Source organism: Pristiophorus japonicus, chromosome 4 (genome assembly GCF_044704955.1).
Source record: "Pristiophorus japonicus isolate sPriJap1 chromosome 4, sPriJap1.hap1, whole genome shotgun sequence".
Taxonomy (NCBI): domain Eukaryota; kingdom Metazoa; phylum Chordata; class Chondrichthyes; family Pristiophoridae; genus Pristiophorus; species Pristiophorus japonicus.
Window position 1 is genome coordinate 258,770,306 of NC_091980.1, and position 19,737 is coordinate 258,790,042.

Genomic DNA, 19,737 nt, shown 5'->3' on the forward strand with positions numbered 1-19,737 from the left:
ATTTTACATAACTATACAAATGAACAGATTGCAGGTTTCCGAGTAGATGCATCTACTTCCTGCTGATCCTTGTAATAAAAGTATGCAACTATTCTAGGCAGATTTCATGTGCAAGCAAACTTTCCCAGAGTTAAATGACAATCTTTAGGTTACAAGTAGTATTGGTAGATAGCAAAGAATGTCATCTGACTGCTCCCTTAACTCTGCATGATGAGAATTGGTTTGCTGAGCTGCTAATCATAATTACCACATTGAATGAAAACTTGTCCTATTGGTGAGGAAGCTTGCAAGCCCCTGTATGACTCTTAAGATAATTCTCTCACCAGATAGAATTTTTTTTTTAAATTAGATCAAAAGAAATAGGAGCAGGAGTGGGCCATATGGGTCATCACACAAACTACCTCGGACCAATCCTTAATTGCCTCAAAAATGTGTAGTATGCAAATTTAAGCACGCTGATGTCGGAGAGCTGTTAATTCTTTGGTCTTGCCTCGGAACCATCCTAAAAGGCTTGTATATCTCTGGGAGTTAACCCCTTTGTAAGCTCAATCTGATTTTTTATTAATAACAGGACTAATTAAAACAAATTCCTTCTAGACCAAGTAGAGAATAGTCTCAATTCTACACCATTAAACTAAAACTTTATGTAGGTTTCTTATTACTGGTCCTATGTTAGGCCTTAGTTCTGGTTTCTCACTGAAAATCAGCAAGCAACCTCCATCTGAGCATAACAAGCAAGCATAGACCTATATAAACCTGGAAAAGCAAAAACAATTGTGAAATAAATTGCTGAGTAGTTGGGTTATCTGGACTTTATCAATTAAACTTCGCCCTGAGGAGGAGGTGCTTTAGAAGTGTGGGTAAAAAGCCTGCAGCTAATGTCTCTTGTGGTCTTCGCTCTAAGTAATTTTCCACACCAGGGAGTGATATATTTCCTACCATTCTTTGTGTATTTTGTTTCTATGCAAAGCACTATTAGTTTAAAAGCTCCAGGATCCTGATCTCTGCCTATTGTTGCAGGTTCAAAAGCTGGGAACAAAGCACTTCCCAGCAGAGGGAGGGGTAAAATTAGTGGGCAAGTTGCCATAAGCTACTTGTGCATCTCCTATGGGGCAGCTCAGCATACTGCTGCTCAGTTGGGAATGGTGTACAACATGGAACAACCAAGAGATTTTAAAATTAGAACATGACATTTTTTAGTATCTCTTCAATGGATGTAAAGTAATCTTCGTAATCTGTTGATGCTAATAGTTATTAAAATTTTCTTTTCAGTTGGTATATGAATTTTTCTTGAGGTTTCTAGAGTCTCCTGATTTTCAACCAAATATAGCAAAGAAGTACATTGACCAGAAATTTGTAATGCAGGTAAGAGAAGTAACCAGCTGTTAATTCCGTTTTAATTTTTTCCCCCTTTCTAAAGCACCATGTTCATTTTTTTAAATTTATTATTCTTCAATGTAGATGGCACTTTTAAATTTTATGGCATAGCATGACCTTTTTGTTAATCAGACTGACCGCATTTAGTTGGATTTTCATCAGCATTATTTTCCATGATTTTTGCTACTAATTGGTGTGGTGATAGTTCAGACAAGATAAACCTTAGTGTGTAACTTTTTATTGGTGCAACAGGTTCTACAGTAACTATTGCTGCAAAGGTTTGTAGGCATCTCTGTTGGTAATGGCTTCACGTTATGTCTAATTTTGTAACGTTTAATCGTAGAGCTGCAATGTTAGCTTTTGTGTTGTCCAAGTCACATCATAAAGCAAACTAGAGAGGTTTACAACTAGTGTTAGGATGCAGTCAGTATACTAGTTATCTTTTCAGTTTCTTTCACTCCAACATCTTTCTCTTTCTCTTTCTCTCCTCCCCCCCCCCCCCCCCCCCCCCCAAAACACCATTTTTGAGATGATGTACAAAGCTATAAAAAGGACTTGTATTGTTTGCCTGCGTGACTACACTTCAAAAGTAGTTTATTTGTTGAGACACTCTAGGATCTCCTGAGGATATGACTGGTGCTATTTAAATACAAGTTTGTTCTTCTCTATAGTATCTCATAATGTCTCCAATAACACAAAACAGTTTACATACCATGAATTCTTTTGAACGTGGTGACTATTATGTTGGCAAATGTGCCAGCCTTTTTGTACAGGGCAGCATCCCATAAACAGCATTTATCAGTTAATTTTGTTTTTGGTGCTGTTGGTTGAAGGAGAAATGATGACCAGAACCATGGGAGAGCTCCCTGTTTCTCTTCAAATTGTGCCATGTTAGTATTTAATAAGAATATAAGAACATAAGAAATAGGAGCAGGAGAAGGCCATATGGCCCCTCGACCCTGCTCTGCCATTTAATACGATCATGGCTGATCAGATCATGGACTCGGGTCCACTTCCCTGCCTACTCCCTATAACTCTTTATTCCCTTATCGGTTAAGAAACTGTCTATCTCTGTCTTAAATTTATTCAATGATCCAGCTTCCACAGCTCTCTGAAGCAGCAAATTCCACAGATTTGCAACCCTCGGAGAAGAAATTCCTCCTCATCTCGGTTTTAAGTGGATGGCCTCTTATTCTAAGATTATGCCCCCTAGTTCTAGTCTCCCCCATCAGTGGAAACATCCTCTCTGCATCCACCTTGTCAAGCCCCTTCATAATCTTATACGTCTTGATAAGATCACCTCTCATTCTTCTGAATTCCAATGAGTAGAGGCCCAACCTACTCCACCTTTCCTCATAAGTCAACCCTCTCATCTCCAGAATCAACCTAGTGAACCTTCTCTAAACTGTCTCCAAAGCAAGTATATCCTTTCTTAAATATGGAAGCCAAAACTGTGCGCAGTATTCCAGGTTTAGCCTCGCCAAATACCTTGTATAACTGCAGCAAGACTTCCTTGCTTTTATGCTCCATCCCCTTTGTAATAAAGGCCAAGATTCCAGTGGCCTTCCTGTTCACTTGCTGTACCTGTATACTAACCTTTTGTGTTTCATGCCTAAGTACCCCCAGATCCTGCTGTACTGCGGCACTTTGCAATCTTTCTCTATTTAAATAATAACTTTTTGATTTTGTTCTGCCAAAGTGCATAACCTCACACTTTCCAACATTATACTCCATCTGCCAAATTTTTGCCCGGTCACTTAGTCTGTCTATGTCCTTTTGTAGATTTTTTTTTTGTGTCTTCCTCGCACATTGCTTTTCCTTCCCACTTTGTATCATCAGCAAACTTGGCTACGTTACACTCGGTCTCTTCTTCGTCATTAATATAGGTTGTAAATAGTTGAGGTCCCAGCACTGATTCATGCGGCACCCCATTAGTTACTGATTGCCAACCTGAGAATGAGAAATTTCGATACCTTCAGAACATGGGTCGCTAGAATATGTTATAATAAAGGTTTTACTATACTTTCAGTGCATTGATTGTTCTACTTGGTTATGTACATCAGGGTGAGGGATGCTCTGACAGGTGCATCACTGGCCAGTGGGTTCTCAAGGTTTGAAAAGAGGGTTGCGGAGCTGCAGAAGGCTAAAAGAGGTGCAAGTCTTTGTAGTTGTGCTGAGTAGTGAAGCCTGTATGCTTACCAGTTAGCCCTAGGATTGATCTGGTTGTGGGTCGGAGGTTTTTACATTACTTGCATTATAGTCAAATGTCCCATGTGTGCTTAGACCACATTAGTTATGGAAGGATGTTGGATTGCCACAACAAGGCGCGGAATTTTCTTGTGGTAGGAGCAAGATCTGTACGAGCTTGAGGGTAGTGGGGAGTCCTTGCCCTGCTGGTAGCAGGCCGAGTATGTGTGGACATGGGTCCAACTTTATTGAGCTGGTGGTATTTACCAAGAGTGGTCCTCATTAACCTGGTTTGGGGAAACTAGTCCAGGGCAACTGTCTAGTTTGGAGGCCAGAATCTTAATCAGTACTTCATAATTGCAGTTCAGTGGTATTGGCATTGGGGTCTGATTCATTATATATGATGGTAATTGTGGTGCTTGGAGGCTCGTGTGGAGCATAAACCAGCATGAATCATTTGTGCCAAATGGCTTGTTTCTGTGCTGTATATTTTATGTAATTCTATATAATTATGGCTGATTAGAAAGATTCTGGGATGGGTGTAATTTGGGGTCCAGGAGGAAAGGGTTGATGTGCCAGTGGGTTGTCTTAATTATATCTGGAGAGTTAAGGGCAGTTGCTTGTCACAGATGATACCAATGGTACAGCTCTGCACATGTGCCAGGTGGTGTTGCTTCAGAATGAAATATCTTAAGTCTGGAGTGTGGCTTGTATGAGTTGGGTGCAGGGCCTGCTGTACATATAAAGGCTAGATCCCCCACACTGCTTGCGGATTACTATGACTGCCTGCCTGGGTACCTGAAGTCGATTGAGCTTGTCGAGGTGTTGCAGCTGTTTTCCCCTGGGATGACCTACTCCACTGAAGGGTAGTTGCTCGTTGATTAGAATTGCTTCATTTCTGCTTTTGAAAGAGAATGAGGCTGTTGAGGTTTGGTTTACACACTCGTGAGATTTGCATGTTCTGTAGGACTAAGATAGGTTTATTGCAGGAAACCCATAATTTATTTTAATTGAGACCCTTTAATTTTAGGGGTATTATTTTATTAGCTGTACTGGTACTTTGGTTTATTGTTTGTTTCAGTTTTCAGTGGCCTGGGCTGTGGTTCTTGGTGCCAAGGCATCTTGGCAAGCTATGTGGCAGAGGGTTTGTCTTTACCTAGGCTTTCTTGACTCGCCTCTATCATTCCCCTTTACTACATGCTGGGCCACCCATTAATTTTGCCAGGATGGTCTTCAAATTATTTATTGATTTCCCCAGTTACAGTGTGTATATGATTTTCATCCAACCCATCCATCCTGGCCCAATCTGGTTCAGCTAAGGGACCAAGGCATACATGGGGTACTTGAGGATTTTTGCATGTATTATGTTCGTTCATCTAGTCTCAGCAAACAAGTGTGTTTGGTTTGGTTTTACCTAGGGCTTGTCTTGGCAAAAATAGTTTGATTCCTTAGGAGGCTGGCAGGGTGTGTTGCTGGGTAGTTTGTGGGTATCTGTACAGCACCTGCATTCTCCTGTCCAATATATGCTTTACGACTTGGGGATTGTCACTGACCATGACTTTAGGGAAATTTGTTATGGGTGTTTTCTCTTTAATGTGAGGCTGGCAAGGACTTTTAATGGTTACAGGTGTGATGTGAGGGCAACAGCCAAAGTCTCCAGAAGTTTGAGTGGTTGGATAGCTGCTGGGGGAGAGATGCAGGAATTGCACAGTTCTTCTCCCCTCAGAGGTAAGTGGAGGAGTTGGGGAGAGGACAGTAGCTTTTTACAATGCTGATGATGCCCATTGGGTCGCTACATGGGTTCAGACTTTGTGCTAAATTGAGCTTTAAAATGTATTGCTTTTAATCAGCTCTGGCATTTCACACAATGCTGCCAGTTCTGCAGATTTAAATTATTGTTTTCCTGCTTGGGGATGTTGAGTTGGAGCCTGGGTTGGAATGTCGGCCCAGGTTATCATCCTCTGTCTCGGTGCAAGAAGTGTAGAGGGAGGAGGAAGCTGACTTCTAAGCCTCAATCGCTTTCAGGACCTAAGGCACCTATTTATATTTTTGATGGATATTTTGTTCCATGTAGCTGATTGGTAGTTTGCTGGGTTTTCTGGTTTCGGCAGATTTTGAGCAAAAGTCTGCCATGGGATTTTTAACCAGAGCAGGCAGATTGAGCTTTGTTTTAATATCGCACCTGAACGATGGCCCCTCTGGTAATGTTGCACTTTAAGTATTGCACTGAAGTGTCAGCCTAGATTATGATTCCTAGAGTAGGGCTGGAACCCTCAACATTCTGATTCTGAGGTAAAAGTGCTACCAACTAAGCAAAACTGAAACAAGTAAGCAACATCTGATTTCTGAAGTAACTATGAATTAAGATAAATTGCCTGCTTTCCGTGTCAAATGAAGTATGGAATGGGAAGGCCATTCAATTCACTGAGCTAATATCATCCAACAGACTGCAATTTGTAATGACATATGCTCACTGATTTATTTTATATTCTGAGTGATAAATAACTAGGTAAAATTCATAATATTTTGTAATTTCTCTGTCAAATCCAAAGTTAATCTAAGGAATTACCAGGATATCACCAACATTATAATCTACACTTCTGCAACCAGTTGTTATCCCAAGAAGACTGGAACTATAATGTACAGTAAAATATTTGATCTGCCTCTCATCTTAGAACCTAAGCTTAGCGTCACATTTAGCTCTTTTTAAAAATTTAACGGAGTTCATCGGCTTAGCATTACCATTTTGTATGGGGTCTAAAGTACATGTGCCACTGTGTGGATAGGTAACGTTCTACTAATCTCTATTCTGGTTTGCCAATGTTTTATGCATTTTAAAGACTTTTGATCATCGCTTGAATGCAAGCAAGCTAAATGTTGGCTTCTCTTGCTAAGAATTTTTAATTCTGTATCTCTCTCCACTATGTCAAAAGTACAAAGCCAGAATAGCATGCAGTTTCTGATTGTGGCCTTCTAAGTTATGTTTTTGAAGTTTAGTCAAATCAACTGGATGCTCCTGATTTTGTTGTAATGCTGTCTTCCCTAAACCTGGCCATATAGTTTGGTGTAATTGAGAAAAAGAATTGTATTGCTAAAAGTGTGAAGTGCATTGGAAGCAAAACAGCCCTCTGAAGCTCCACCACGGTCTACCTCCAAATCCAATAATGCCTGACCATTTATCATTACCTGTTTACCATTGCAAAGCTCATTTCCACCCAATAAAAGTTGTAGCTCTCATCTGACTAGGATTGTGTATGTGTATATAAAGTTTCGATGTCACTTTTTTAAACTTTTTTTCCCATTTCAACAGCTGTTAGAACTGTTTGACAGTGAAGATCCACGTGAAAGAGACTTTTTGAAAACAACATTGCATCGCATCTATGGAAAATTCTTGGGTCTAAGGGCTTATATCCGAAAACAAATCAATAATATATTTTATAGGTGTGTGGAGAAAAAATATTTGTAAATTTGCATGCTGTATTTTTTCAATTGGTAATGGGGAATCTACCGGTATGTTGTACAGGTACATTGTCTCCAATCCGGTTGTCCGAAAATAGAAACTGTCTGAAAACCAGGACATTTTTGAGAAAATCCCATTTGATATTCGGTAAAATAAAATCCGGAATTATTGTCCAAAAACCTGCGGGCCAGGCTAGTTATCGGCTTCGCCACTATGTTTTAAATGGCGTGCAATCGGTCCGAACCTTGCAGAATAATCCTCGATCCGACCTGACCTATGCCACCATTAGTACTTTGTCTGTCTCGGCAGCATATGTACGCTCTTGATTTTCTTGTCTGAAATCTGGAAAAATCGGCTTGGTCTCGATCCCAAGGTTGCTGGATTTGAGACGTTGTACTGCAATTAATTTTTTTTAAACCAACGTAGCAATTATTTTGAAGATGTGTACGAAATGCAGGTAATGAAAGCTATTCATCCCACCATGACTCATCTGTCTAGAAAGATCCTATGTAGGTGTTCTTTCCCCCACCATCACGCCACTCAATTGCTCCTTAAATAATTCCAGGGTTTTCACTTCCATGTGTTTATCACTCTGTGAAGAAGAGCTTGCTGTTTGTAGTCCTAAATTTACCTTTTACCAGTTTAAGCCCCTTGGCCTACTCGTGGTTTAGCCTGAAGGTTTCCTGGATCTACATTTTGTATGCATTGAGGGCTTTTCAGGGTTGACTAGGCTAAAATTGCCATACTCTTACCTTGATGCAATGTCTGGGCCATTCCTTCAATTTTCTTACTATTGAACTTTGTTGTGATTGTTTACAACTAGATGGCTTCCCATGCAACTTTGGAGGGCATCAGGAGTCAACCCTATAATCACATATAGGTTCCCTTCCCAGTTTGATTTTTAATGTCAAAATGGAAGCCTTCATGGATATTTTCCTAATGTTAACCCACAAATTAACAGATTTGTTAATTTCAGTTTCACCACACGCCATGGTGCATTTGAACTCTGGATTGCTAGTGCTGTACTATAACAAGTGGCCATACTCTATAATAATTCAGTATTATTCTGGCTTTTAGGTTTAGTTGATAGGCTGAGACACTGTATGCTTAACAAGTTTCTAAATATATTTTAATTGTAATCACTTTATTCATCCAAGGTTTATTTATGAAACCGAACATCACAATGGTATAGCCGAACTGTTGGAAATTTTGGGAAGGTGAGTAGTTATTTTCCTGAGCAGTTTAGAGACGTTTGAAATGAGAGATTGTCATAATGACCATTAATATGTTCTACTTTCCAAAAAACACACCAATTCTGAAGTATTATTGATTATAATCACCATGACTGCCATAGGAGTGATTGCATGGTTTTAATCATGCCTTATTTGAGTAGAAGTATTTCAAAATAGGTCTGTGGTATATCTAGAGGAAATGTAATTAGGTTACATGTACTGTTTTGCTCCCATGTGGTAAAACATTTGAAATTATGTGCTTGTGACTAGGTTTATTATTCCAGTCAGTGTTTGCATTGACAAAGATCTTGACCTGTGTTCTGTACTTGAATGTAGATAAGATCTTTTAAAAACAGTAACTGTACAATTCTGTTAAAGCAGCAAATAATTCCATTATATATAATGCAGGAGTACCCAAGAACTATGAAAGCCAGCATTCTCGCAGGAAACTCTTATGAATCCCTTGTCTGTTTTAAATGGTTTTGGCATCTTTAAAAATGATAAAACGGTGCTGTTTAACATTTTTATAAAAACTGTGCATTTAACAATACTGGAGGATATATTGAGAAGTTCAGAGTATTTCTAAACCAAATTTTCCAAGTAACAGTTTAGAAAACTATTTCTCAGGAAGTGTATGCTTACTTGAGGTGGGAGGGGAAAGGGGAAGAAATTGGACTTAGTTTTTTTTTAGTGGATATGGGTTATTATAATTAACTCTATGGATTGGAAAAATAATAGTTACATTTGAAAATTGAAACTTGTGAAATAAACTTTACTGCTTGTTGAATTTTGTACCATTTTTGTATCCCTTGAGTAAGGAGTTTCGCATGAAATACGCAAGCCAAATGCACTCAAAGCACTTTATTATGCACTCTCTTCAGAAATCCAGACAGCACTAAGGAACCATATAAAGTTCCTGCCTTTTATTCCTGTTAATTCCCTTTCAAGAAAGCCATTTAATTGCTTTAGAAATCCAGAAGTCTCTGACCATACTATGGCAGTCTATGACTGCCCTCGATGATCCAATGGAGACACATTTTTCCATGGAATCAGAACTCGCCACTTGTAGCTTTTATGCATTACAGTCAGCCATTTTAGCACAACAATAACTGGAAACCGCATTTATGTCTGCTATCTCGCCATAACAAGTTACTTGTATTGCAGGAACTAATTTCATACAAATTGTGGTCATACAGCTGAATTGAATAACGTACTCCACAAATTAACATTCCATCTAATATTTTCAAATTAGCTACCTGATCTAATTTCAGAAGAGGAATTAAAACAAGTACCGTATATACTCTCATATCATGCGACTTTTGAAGACCTAAATTGTAACCTAAATTTGGGGGGTCGCATGATACGCGAGATACAAAATTTGCGGGTGTGAAGTGCTGGCCAAGATTAGGCTGTTAGGCTGTTAAGCAGACCGTATCCATGCTGAATCTCGGCAGGTATCTCCTGGGCTGGATTGCAGCCTCTATTGTCGCTTGTACTGTATCGGGGGGGATGAGAGAGCGTCGCGGAGGTCGGAGGGGGAGAGAGAGAGTCGCGGGGGTTGGGGGGGAGGAAAGAGACCGGACCGGACCGGATCCGACCTGACCCCCGCTCTCCCTACCCCGGCGACCCGACCTCCGCTCCCCCAACTCCCCCCCCCAAACCCGACCTCCACTTCCCCCCCCCCCCCGGTGACCCTACCCGACCTCCTCTCCACCCCCCCGGCGACCCGACCTCCGCCACCCACAACTCCCTCTGAAGTTTGCTGCATTATTAGAGGCTCCATCTATCTCAGCCCATGCTTCTTTTACCCGCATACACAGTAGAGGCTGTGGCTGAACGACGCTAGTCAAGCCAGCTGGAACGATTGCTGTATCGGTGTTCGATTCGCGAACAGCTTTCACAGCAGAATCCACTCGATGTTTCATGTTAAGGTCTGTATTCGATCTCAAAAAAGTGACTCGCATGATACATGAGATATATGGTAAAATCATGTTTTGGGGACGAAAATTTAGGGGTCGCATGATACGCGAGATCGCAGGATACGCGAGTATATACGGTAACTACCTTTGAAGTAAGGAAAGAATAATTTTATTCCATGTTTGAGGGGAAACTGTACATTATTTACATACCTTTAAACTGAAAGTACACATCTAAATTTATTTGTAAAAATTAGTTTTTATTTTTATGATGCATTTATCATGTACATAAATTCTAAATAAACACTGGGTACTGTATTGTCTAAAACTTGTATATGCAGAGTTCTATCCAGTAGCAGTAAATTAACCTCTTAAAAGAAATAAAATAATGTGCGTATTCTCATACAATTCTACTACATCATCTGAAATCACCCATTGGTTGCGCTCTAAAGGGAATTCAAAGTCATTGCATGTAATTATTACAAGCAGTCGTTTTGAGTGGACAGGAAAGTCATTCAGTTTTCATCTACAGTAAAACATTGTCTATCTGCACTAATGGGAACTGACCACCTAGCTGTTGCGAAAACATGTGGATATCAGGTAATCACATCTGCTGTTTTTGCCTACATAAAAGTCGGTGCATTTCCAAAAGTAATTTGTTGTATAAAGCACTTTGAGATGTTTTGAAGTGAAAGGCAAAATACAAATGCAATTATTTATCTTGTAAGCTCATTGTTATTAACAACCCATACCCAATGTGCAGGTGGAGGTTTGTCCCCTGCCCACTAAGTTTCAATAGCTGATTGGGAGAAGCTGTTAACTAGCATTTACTGTTGTATACACAAATTTCCCCAAAATTGATCACATTTGGTGCTGTAAATTGCCAATTGTAAGTTGTAACATAATACCAACAGCTGGCAATATGATATCTGTACTGAGTTGTAGTCTGATCAAAACTTATTTTCATTCAATGGCGCTGCAATTAATGCTTTGAAATAAGTTGCAGTAAAAATGTGAAAAGTGCAAAACTCTGGATTATCTCTAGCTTCGTTACTGCTATTCTTTTCAAAATGGAGAATGTTCATTGTGAACCCATTCACACATTGTGCAATGAGGAAACAAAATAGTAACTCCAAAACATTTAATTTAAAATGACGATGTAATATTTTATCACATCAATAAGAGAATGCACAAACTTTCTAAACAAACTCACTTGCTCAAAGCGTGAACACAGCGGCAATGATGGTCGGGATAGACACAGATTTCATTTCTGGGGAGATGTATCCTGTGTGTAATTGAACACATGGTAAATAAATGTGCAATATAAGCAATGTTTTACTGTATTTCCAACTGCAGCTTTTCAGAAGAAATTAATGATCAGCACTAGGGTAATATCAGACATCACTTTTATGTGGCTCACTATCAGACTCTTGCTTAACCCCTCGATTTAAAAAAAAAAAAAAAAAAAATGAAAAAGCCATGTTTATTATTGTGGTTACTGCCACCATGATGAGATATTAATAAAAAATTGCAGATTGTGCACAGGGGAACAGTTGCAAAGTTTTTAGTAAATATGCCTTGGTGTGTGATCTGAGTCAGGCTTTGAATGATGACTTTGAGTCTTCAGGGGACTATTAGTTTGGCATGCTCTATGTAACTAGAAATGAGTGATATTTGCTGTAGTGCAGAATAAAACCTTCACAGCAGTATATAAAAGATGATCCAAGTAGCATAGACTTAATTTCTTTTCCTCTCAAAACAGATCCAGAGATGCAAATGGAAAAAATACATTATAGCTATCTAAATAATTAGAAAAAGGAGGAAAATTTTGAGGCATGTATCTTAAGAACATAAGAAATAGAAGCAGGCCACCTGGCCCCCTTAGCTTGCTCTGCCATTTAATAAGATCAAGGTTGTTCTGATCATGGACTCAGCTCCACTTCCTTGCCCGTTCCCCATAACCCTTTATTCCGTTAAAAATCTGTCTATCTCTGCCTTAAGTATATTCAATGACCCAGCCTCCACAGCTCTCTGGGGCAGAGAATTCCATAGATTTACAACCCTCAGAAGAAATTCCTCTTCATCTCAGTTTTAAATGGGCGGCCCCTTATTCTGACACTCTGTCCCCTAGTTTTAGTTTCCCCCATGAGTGGAAATATCCTCTCTGCATCCACCTTGCCGAGCCTCCTCTTATATGTTACGATAACATTTTTAACTCCAATGAGTATAGGCGCAACCCATCTTCATAAGTCAACCCCCTCATCTCTGGAATCAACCTAGTGAACCTTCTCTGAACAGCCTCCAATGCAAATATATCCTTTCCTAAATAGGGAGACCAAAATTGTATGCAGTATTCTAGCTGTGGCCTCACCAATACCCTATACAGTTGTAGCAGGACTTCTCTGCTTTTATACTCTATCCCCCTTGCAATAAAGGCCAATATTCCATTTGCCTTCCTGGTTACTTCTGTACCTGCATACTAACTTTTTGTGTTTCATTCACAAGGGCCCCCAGGTCCCTCTGTACTGCAGCACTTTGAAATTTTTCTCCATTTAAATTATAATTTGCTTTTCTATTTTTTTTTTTCTCTGCCAAACTGGATAACCTCACATTTTCCCACATACTCCATCTGCCAAATTCTTGCCCGCTCACTTAGCCTGTCCATATCCCTTTGCAGATTTTTTGTGTCCTCACAATTTGCTTTCCCACTCAACTTTGTATCATCAGCAAACTTGGCTACATTACACTCGGTACCTTCATCCAAGTCATTAATATAGATTGTAAATAGTTGAGGATCCAGCACCGATCCCTGCGGCACCCCACTAGTCACTGCCAACCGGAAAATGACCCAGTTATCCCGACACTCTGTTTTCTGTTAGTTAGCCAATCCTCTATCCATGCTAATATATTGCCCCCAACCCCGTGAACTTTTATCTTGTGCAATATTTAATGCCTGTATCTTTTTAGGTATAAAAAATTTAATATTCTTACCTTGTCCGACCGTGACATATGTAAATTTGTTGTTTTCAGTAATAAAAAGAACATTCTCCTAGCTTGACCTTTTGGGCTGCTCCCCTTATTTTAAACTAAGTGTCTCGATCATGACTCTGATCCATAACCCCATTCATGTCTTGGCACTGCCTCTGGTCCTAATGCCTTCATAGCCATGATTCTCCCTCCATCCTCCATGTTCTTCAGGCTTCACTGTGCCTGCCTTTCTCCCAGCTCCACTTCTGGCTATACTTCCCATGCTGTTCTAATTTTTTTTGTATTTTTTTTTTTCCCCCCATACAGCCCAGAAAAACCCATCCCACTGCCAGCTATGCCTCTGACTTATGGATGATAAGCATGCCAGCTTCTTCGTGTTTGCTTCTTATATGGCTCTGCTACATTTCTTGCAGCTCCCAAACATTTCCCAGATGACATCATAAGTGGTCTAGAAAGCTCATCCCATTTGCTTTGTTTTCCATTACCACCCTGCATCCTGACCACATCCTTCTGCTGACATAAACCACCCCCTCTGTGCCACCCAGCTGTGGCAGGATTCCTCTTTTTTTTAAAATCGGCATACCCCATGCCTACAACCTGAAAATATGGCCTATTTTGTGGCTCTGCACGCCCACCAGTGCAAAATTCAGTCTGCCTCCAGAAACTCCCAATTTCTTTTCCACTACGCCAAACCAAGTACCACCCCCCCCCCCCCCCATCAGAAAGGAAAATAGAATAAAAGGCAAGTAGTACATAAGGAGAGGGAAGCAGAAGAGATCGTTGAGAACCAGCAACATGATTGATATGGGTAAGCGGGATATGCCTTTGATAATTACTTGCCTCTCTCTCATCATCTGTCTTCAATATAAACCTATTACCACTCTAGCCTCCCACTATTGATGGCCCTGCTTTCTTCATTCTTGTGCCCTGTTAGTTACCAGTCTCCTGCTGTTGCTTCTGTGTATTGTTCTCCCACTTCCTTTTCTACTCCTTATTAGTCTTTTTTTTTATTTCATTCACTGGATGTGGCCGTCGCTGGCAAGGCCAGCATTTATTGCCCATCCTTAATTTCCCTTCAGAAGGTGGTGGTGAGCCGCCTTCCTGAACCGCTGCCCTCCATGTGGTGAAGGTACTCCCACAGTGCTGATAGGAAGTTCCAGAATTTTGAACCAGTGACAATGAAGGATCAGTGATATATTTCCAAGTCAGGATGGTGTGACTTGGAGATGGTAGTGTTCCCATGCACTTGGTGTCCTTGTCCTTCTAAGTGGTAGAGGTCACAGGTTTGGGAGGTGCTGTCGAAGAAGTCTTGGTAAGTTGCTGCAGTGCATCTTATAGATGGTACACACTGCAGCCATGCCGTGCCGGTGGTGGAGGCAGTGAATGTTTAAGGTGGCGGATGGGTGACAATCAAGCGGGCTGCTTTCTCCTGGATGGTGTCATGCTTCTTGAATGTTGGAGCTGCACTCATCCAGGCAAGTGGAAACTATTCCATCAGACTCCTGACATAATACTCAACCTCTGACCTGCTATAGTAACCACAGTATTTATGTGGCTGGTCCAGTTAATTTTCTGATCAATGGTGCCCCCCAGGATATTGATGGTTGGGGATTTGGCGATGGTAATGTCATGGGGAGGTGGTTACACTCTCTCTTATTGGAGATGGTCGTTGCCTGGCACTTGTGTGGCGCTAATGTTACTTGCCACTTAACAGCCCAAGCCTGAATGTTGTCCAGGTCTTGCTGCATGCGGGCATGAACTGATTCATTATCTGAGGAGTTGCAAGTGCCTCATCAAACACATCCTACTTCTAACCTTGTGTTGGAGGAAAGGTCATCGATGAAGCAGCTGAAGATGATTGCACCTAGGACGCTACCCTGAGGAACTGCTGGAGCGATGTCCTGGGGCTGAGATGATTGGCCACCAACAACTACAACCATCTTCCTTTGTGCTAGGTATGACTCCCAATTTTATTAGGGCTCTTTGCTGCCACACTGGGTCAAATGCTGCCTTGATGTCAAGGGAAGTCACACTCGCTCCCCTCTGGAATTAAGCTCTTGTCCATGTTGGACCATGGCTGTAATGAGGCCTGAAGCCGACTAGTCCTGACAGAACCCAAACTGAGCATCAGTGAGCAGGTTAATAGTGAGTAAGTGGTGCTTTTAGGACTATTGATGTCCCCTTCCATCGCTTTGCTGCTGATTGAGAGTAGGCAGATTGGCCGGATTGGATTTGTTCTTTTTATGGACAGGATGTACTTAGGCAATTTTCCACACTGTCAGGTAAATGCCAAATATGTTAGATGTACTGGAACAGCTTCGCTAGGGGCACGGCTACTTCTGAAACACAAGTCATCAGCACTACAATCAGGATGTTGTCGAGGCCCATAGCCTTTGCTGTATCCAGTGCGCTCAGCCATTTCTTGATATCACGTGGGTGAATCAAATTGGCTGAAGACTGGCTTCTGTGATGGTGGGGACCTCAGGAGGAGACCAAAATGCATCATTCACTCGGCACTTCTGACTAAAGATAGTTGCAAACAGTTCAGCCTTGTCTTTTGTACTCATGTGTTGGACTCTGCCATCATTGAGGATTGGAGATGTTCCTGGAGCAGCCGCCTCCCATTAGTTGTTTGATTGTCCACCACCATTCACGACTGGATATGGCAGGACTGCAGAGCTTTGATCTGATCCGTTGGTTGTGGAATGGCTTAGCTATGTCTATAGCAAGCTGTTTCTGCTGTTCATCATGCATCTAGTCCTGTGTTGTAGCTTCACCAGGTTGGCACCTTTTTTTAAGTACACCTGGTGCTGCTCCTGGCATGCTCTTCTACACTCTTCTTTGAACCAGGGGTGGTCCCTTGGCTTAATGGTAATGGAAGATTGTTGTGGAATATAATTCTGCTGCTGATGGCCCATAACACCTCATGGATGCCCAGTGTTAAGCTGCTAGACCTGTTCTCAATCTATTCCATTTAGCGTGGTAGTAGTGCCACACAATACGATGGAGGTGTCCTCCGTGTGATGACTGGACTTCGTCTCCACAAGATGTGCGGTGGTCACTGCTACCAATGCTATCATGGACAAATGCATCTGTGACTGGTAGATTGGTGAGGATGAGGTCAAGTAGATTTTCCCCCTCATGTTGGTTCTCTCACCACCTGCTGCAGGTCCAGTCTGGCAGCTATGTCCTTCAGGACTCTAGTAACTATGTCCTTCAGGACTTGGCCACTTCGATCAGTCGTGGTGCTAATGAACTGCTCTATGATGAACATAGAAGTCCCCACCGTGGAGTACATTCTGTACCCTTACGGCCCTCTGTGCTGCTTCCAACTGGTGTTCAATATGGAGTACTGATTCATCAGCTGAGGGAGGGTGGTAGGTGTTAATCAGGAAGTTTTCTTGCCCATGTTTGACCTGATGCCTTCTCCTGGTTCCTGCCCTTTACCCCAACACCCATGTCCTGCTCTCTCTATTTTAAATTTAGTTCTAGTATTTACCTTTTAACTTATTCCTGTACCCTGCTATTCTCCAATTCCCTGCTCTGCTTCTCGTCACTGATTCCCAGCACTAAATTGGGAGCTAATAAATTCTTAGTGTATACAGCCCCATCATCATTTATTAAAATAAATCAGTTGGTGCCGGTAACTGCTTTAGTGAGGCCCTGAAAGTGAATGGGTAGAATAGGGGATGATGTAAGAATTAGTGAGGTAAGACTAGAGGAGTCTCTGTCCCTGTTGCCCTCACTCAGCCTCGGCCTACCTGCTCCTGGTACCACTCAATATAGTCCCTCTCCCTCACCCGGAATCTAATGTTGGTATCTCCCCCCACCTTCCTCGTGGTTGTTGCTGCATCAGCCAATCTGCTCCATTGCTTCTAAGGCCACAGTCCTGACCTGTACCTTGCTCATTCCCAAGTGATCCTATCTGCAACACTGACCCACACCATTCTCCTCACTAGGCTTGCTGCCTCCCCTTGGCCTCCAGTCCATCTTCAATAATGCCAATCTCTAACAATTACCAGCACTAATTGGGAACCAGCAATTTATACCATGTCATCCATCCACCTTCTCCCACTCCCACACTTGCATTGTGTTATAGAAGCTTCTCAGGTAAACAAGTTTAGAATTATCCTCACTTTGCGAAAATTGACAGCTGTGTAAGAGAGAAACATAGAAAATAGGTGCAGGAGTAGGCCATTCGGCCTTTCGAACCTGCACCGCCATTCAATGAGTTCATGGCTGAACATGCATCTTCAGTACCCCATTCCTGCTTTCTCGCCATACACCTTGATCCCCCTGGTAGTAAGGTCTACATCTAGCTCCTTTTTTGAATATATTTAGTGAATTGGCCTCAACAACTTTCTGTGGTAGAGAATTCCACAGGTTCACCACTCTCTGGGTGAAGGAGAGAGATACATGCCTAAGAACCAGTCACAAAGCACAAGATTCAATGTTTGCAGAATTTTTTAATACCGCATGAACCAATGCCCCGAACTGTAAATCTTCCCCACCATTGCTCTCTGTCTCTCTTCCACTCATTACTGGTGGACAGCTGAAATCCTCTTCGGTTATAATTTGTTTATGAATATGCAATTTCAGTGACTTGTGCCCAAACAATACAGAAATCTAAATTCAGTTTTTTATTGCATGATATTCTGGGATACAAATAAGAGTTTTGAGGATTAAATTCCATGACACACTCCATTATGAAACAAGTGGTCTTTAACACCTCTGTTAGACTATCACACAGTTACCACTAATTTTCTCAGCATATGAATCAAAAGGGGGAACATGGCTTTTTTTTTAAACTACAATAAGCAATGTTTAACGGTGTATTAAAATAATTAAGCATGAGCAGTTAGCAAATTCTGTCAATAAAAATTAAGAGCTGGTGAAATCATTTCAAAATCTTTTAAAAATCCTTTGGCTATCATCTTGCTTTCTCTACCAAGCTGTAGACTTGCTGAGAATCAGGTTTGTGATATATATGTAATAAAATATAACATTAACAAAATTAAACTTGCCTAAAGAGTAGAATTTTCTGTATTTAAAATGCCTGTTTTCTATCAGAGGCATGTTCCTGATGAGAAGTCGGTCTACAGTTCATGACTCTCCGAGCCATCATTTTCAGCTGATGAATTCCCCCAGCATATGCATGTTTACTTACTGGTGGAGTAAGCATTCACAGTGTGCCAGGGCTTGCTGTTTGTAAGCCCTGCATCCTTTTCCTCTTCTGTCAATTGATGAGGAAGGACGGAACTATTTTTGAAACTGAAGTAAATCAAATTTGTTTTGGATAAAATCATCTAAACTTCAAATATGTATCAATTTTAGAATGTAACTGAGATAACTTTCACAATCAATGTAAGTTAGTACTTTCAAGCAATTTTTATTTATGCATGTTTTGTATGTGACAAATAAAACTTTGTGCTTTGAAATATTATTGTTTAAGTATTTTGTGATGCATTCTAAACATTTAGAATAGCCATGCTTTTCTTTTATGTTGGGAGAACAGCAGAAAGAATCCCAACTTATGAGAGTACTATCCTTACTCCAGTTTGGAGGACTCCTGCTCCTGAAATAAAATGTTTGACATAGAAAGTTTCACTAACACCAAGTGTTATGCCAGAGTTATTAAATAAGGAATGATGCAAATTAGTTTACTCTTGGTTTTAGATCTCTTCCTCCTCACTGTTTAAAAACTCATGCTAAACACATGAGGGGCAGCCTGTCTATTTGATATTGTACATTGAGACAGCTTTGGAATGGATAATTTGCATTATATTTTTACTCAAAGCATTTGAGGTAAATGGAGATTTTAATGTGAGTTTCTGCTAATTTGATACTGTCCTCAAATCCAATTGTTGTGATTAATGGTATTTTTAGTCTGACTTAATTGTACACAGCTGTGACTTGCTTGTACACAGCTGTGGAAAGATGCGATTATAACAGCTTAACTTTCAAATTATCTTGAGCAATACCACAGAAGATCTGCTAGTAATCAATTTTTGTTGTGGAATAGATAAATAATTTGAATACTTCACTAGCTAACAAAATGTTTTTTCTTTTTGCTGCAGTATAATTAATGGATTTGCCTTGCCATTAAAAGAAGAGCACAAAGTTTTCCTGTTGAAAGTGTTGTTACCCCTCCACAAAGTAAAATCTCTCAGTGTCTACCATCCACAGGTAATCTAACATTTTGATATTTTGTTGAAATAGTAAGATGTTTTAATGTGAGATTTAGGAATTTACTCTTCTCTAAGTGATTACTTCTATGTCAGATTTGTTTCCGTATTGATCCAGTATATTCAATGTGGGAAGTCATAATGCAATACAGATACAACGTCTGAAATCCGGCAGCCTTGGGAGAGACCGTGCCGGTTTTTGGATTTTTCCGAATTTCAGACAAGATAATCAATAATTCCGAAATCCAGAAACCTCGGGACCGAAATACTGCTGGTTTTCCGATTTTTACCGGATTTCGGACCTCGCTGTTGGTGCTCCTCGCCACCTGCCTACCCTCCGTTTCTCGCCGCCTGCGGCCTCCCAGCGCTGCGTTTTCTTTTACCAGTTTCCT

At 40.8% G+C, this 19,737-nt stretch overlaps 1 protein-coding gene across 5 annotated transcripts in view; it reads left to right on the forward strand.

Moving 5' to 3' along the window:
- Positions 1 to 19,737, forward strand: part of LOC139263376 (serine/threonine-protein phosphatase 2A 56 kDa regulatory subunit gamma isoform) — a 181,448-nt gene that overhangs the window by 118,562 nt on the left and 43,149 nt on the right. For 4 of the 5 annotated variants that reach the window (XM_070879380.1, XM_070879378.1, XM_070879382.1 and 1 more), the window contains 4 exons: positions 1,273 to 1,365; positions 6,875 to 7,005; positions 8,182 to 8,241; positions 19,238 to 19,346. In XM_070879380.1, the coding sequence (XP_070735481.1) occupies positions 1,273 to 1,365; positions 6,875 to 7,005; positions 8,182 to 8,241; positions 19,238 to 19,346 (393 nt within the window). The remainder of the gene's footprint in view (positions 1 to 1,272; positions 1,366 to 6,874; positions 7,006 to 8,181; positions 8,242 to 19,237; positions 19,347 to 19,737) is intronic. The other variant, XM_070879379.1, reaches the window with a different exon arrangement.